The sequence below is a fragment of the Cyprinodon variegatus genome, unplaced genomic scaffold, assembly GCF_000732505.1.
Source record: "Cyprinodon variegatus isolate N-32 unplaced genomic scaffold, C_variegatus-1.0 Scaffold584, whole genome shotgun sequence".
Classification (NCBI taxonomy): domain Eukaryota; kingdom Metazoa; phylum Chordata; class Actinopteri; order Cyprinodontiformes; family Cyprinodontidae; genus Cyprinodon; species Cyprinodon variegatus.
The window spans coordinates 663,404-664,795 of NW_015151037.1; the positions used below are offsets into that span (position 1 = coordinate 663,404).

At 48.3% G+C, this 1,392-nt stretch overlaps 1 protein-coding gene across 1 annotated transcript in view; it reads right to left on the reverse strand.

The window, feature by feature from the left end:
* The window catches only part of sorl1 (sortilin-related receptor, L(DLR class) A repeats containing), a gene marked incomplete at its 5' end in the record, with an annotated part of 73,949 nt that overhangs the window by 24,503 nt on the left and 48,054 nt on the right, over window positions 1-1,392 (reverse strand). Inside the window, 2 exons of the mRNA XM_015392290.1 lie at window positions 1-50; window positions 134-260. Coding sequence (XP_015247776.1) covers window positions 1-50; window positions 134-260 — 177 coding nt within the window. The remainder of the gene's footprint in view (window positions 51-133; window positions 261-1,392) is intronic.

The following is a 1,392-nucleotide window of genomic DNA, read 5'->3' on the forward strand; positions in this document are numbered from 1 at the left end:
TTTTGTTGCTGTGGGTGTCCATGCTGGTCCACTGCTGTGTCCCCACCAGCCTGGACACAGAAACCATGGGTGAGGCATGTGGGGGCGGAGCATAAAGCTCAGATCTCCCCACCTTCCTGGTGACAGAGCTCACCTGTAGTAGACCAGGAAGTAGCAGGAGTTCAGGGGCAGGTTTTTGGGGCGTGACCAGGTCACAGTAACGGCTCCGGAGAAGTCCGGGGTCCACTGGAGGTTCTGGACTTTGTAGGCACGCGTGTCCACTGGGAGATTAAAGGGACAGCTGGTTATTTATTTAACACCACCAGCAGGTGGCAGCACTCACCACTTTAGACACAAGTTATTTATGTAACACCACCAGCAGGTGGCAGCACTACACAACTTTAGACACAAGTTATTTATTTAACACCACCAACAGGTGGCAGCACTCACCACTTTAGACACAAGTTATTTATGTAGCACCACCAGCAGGTGGCAGCACTACACCACTTTAGACACAATCATCCAGAGGCGGCTGACCAACAGAGGGCACCGCCCCACTCACCCAATGACCTTAAAAATTTAATAAAAATTTAATTATAAAATAAAATAAATTCTAAATGTATCAATATATATTTTTTAGTTACGCAAGAAACATATTTAATCTTTAATGATGAGTAAAGTGTCCCACGAGCTGCCACCTTAACGTGGTGGGTTGTTTGATTGCCTGAATGATCCTAGGAGCTGAGCTGTCCAGGTATTAATGTCTGGTTATCCTGTTGCAGCAGTGTGTCGCAGTGAGGTTGTTGCAGATATTTTTGATTTATGCCGAATACTGAAGCGTGGTCTGAGCTATGTTATTCCACCCAACAAAGCCAGAGGGCCAATCAGAAACTAGCTGTGAGGCCGAGGCGGTGAGAAAGTGAGGCCAAGTTTGTGCGACAACGGAGGGACATGAGGGCCAAAAAGAGCGGGGATCCAGGTGGAAAAAGGACCCCAGCGTTCTCAAGCACCTCGCTCTTCTACCTGGTCCATATTCACCAGTGGTTTTTTACAATGGAGGTCATTAAAACAAAACAAGCCGGTAAGGAACCAAACAGGAAATACGCATGGTGTAGAGCGGATGTAGATCTGACCAATCAGAGGCCTCCTGTCTGCGGTCACCTACAATTTTGGAGGGTGCATCAGAGTGTCTAGGGAAGGGGCGGGACACATTTGTGTTCACGGTGACACAGATGCAGGCAACCTGGTTTCTGAGCATGAATCAGCCTTTATGCTAGCCTGGGTGCCAGTCCGAACTTAGTCCCGCCAAAAAAATTTGAGTTCGGGGAAGTTCGGTCTGGCTCTGCTCCATAGTAGCGCGAGTATTAAAGCCCACTGTCAGGCGATCCAATCAAATTGTCAGGGCGGGCTTTA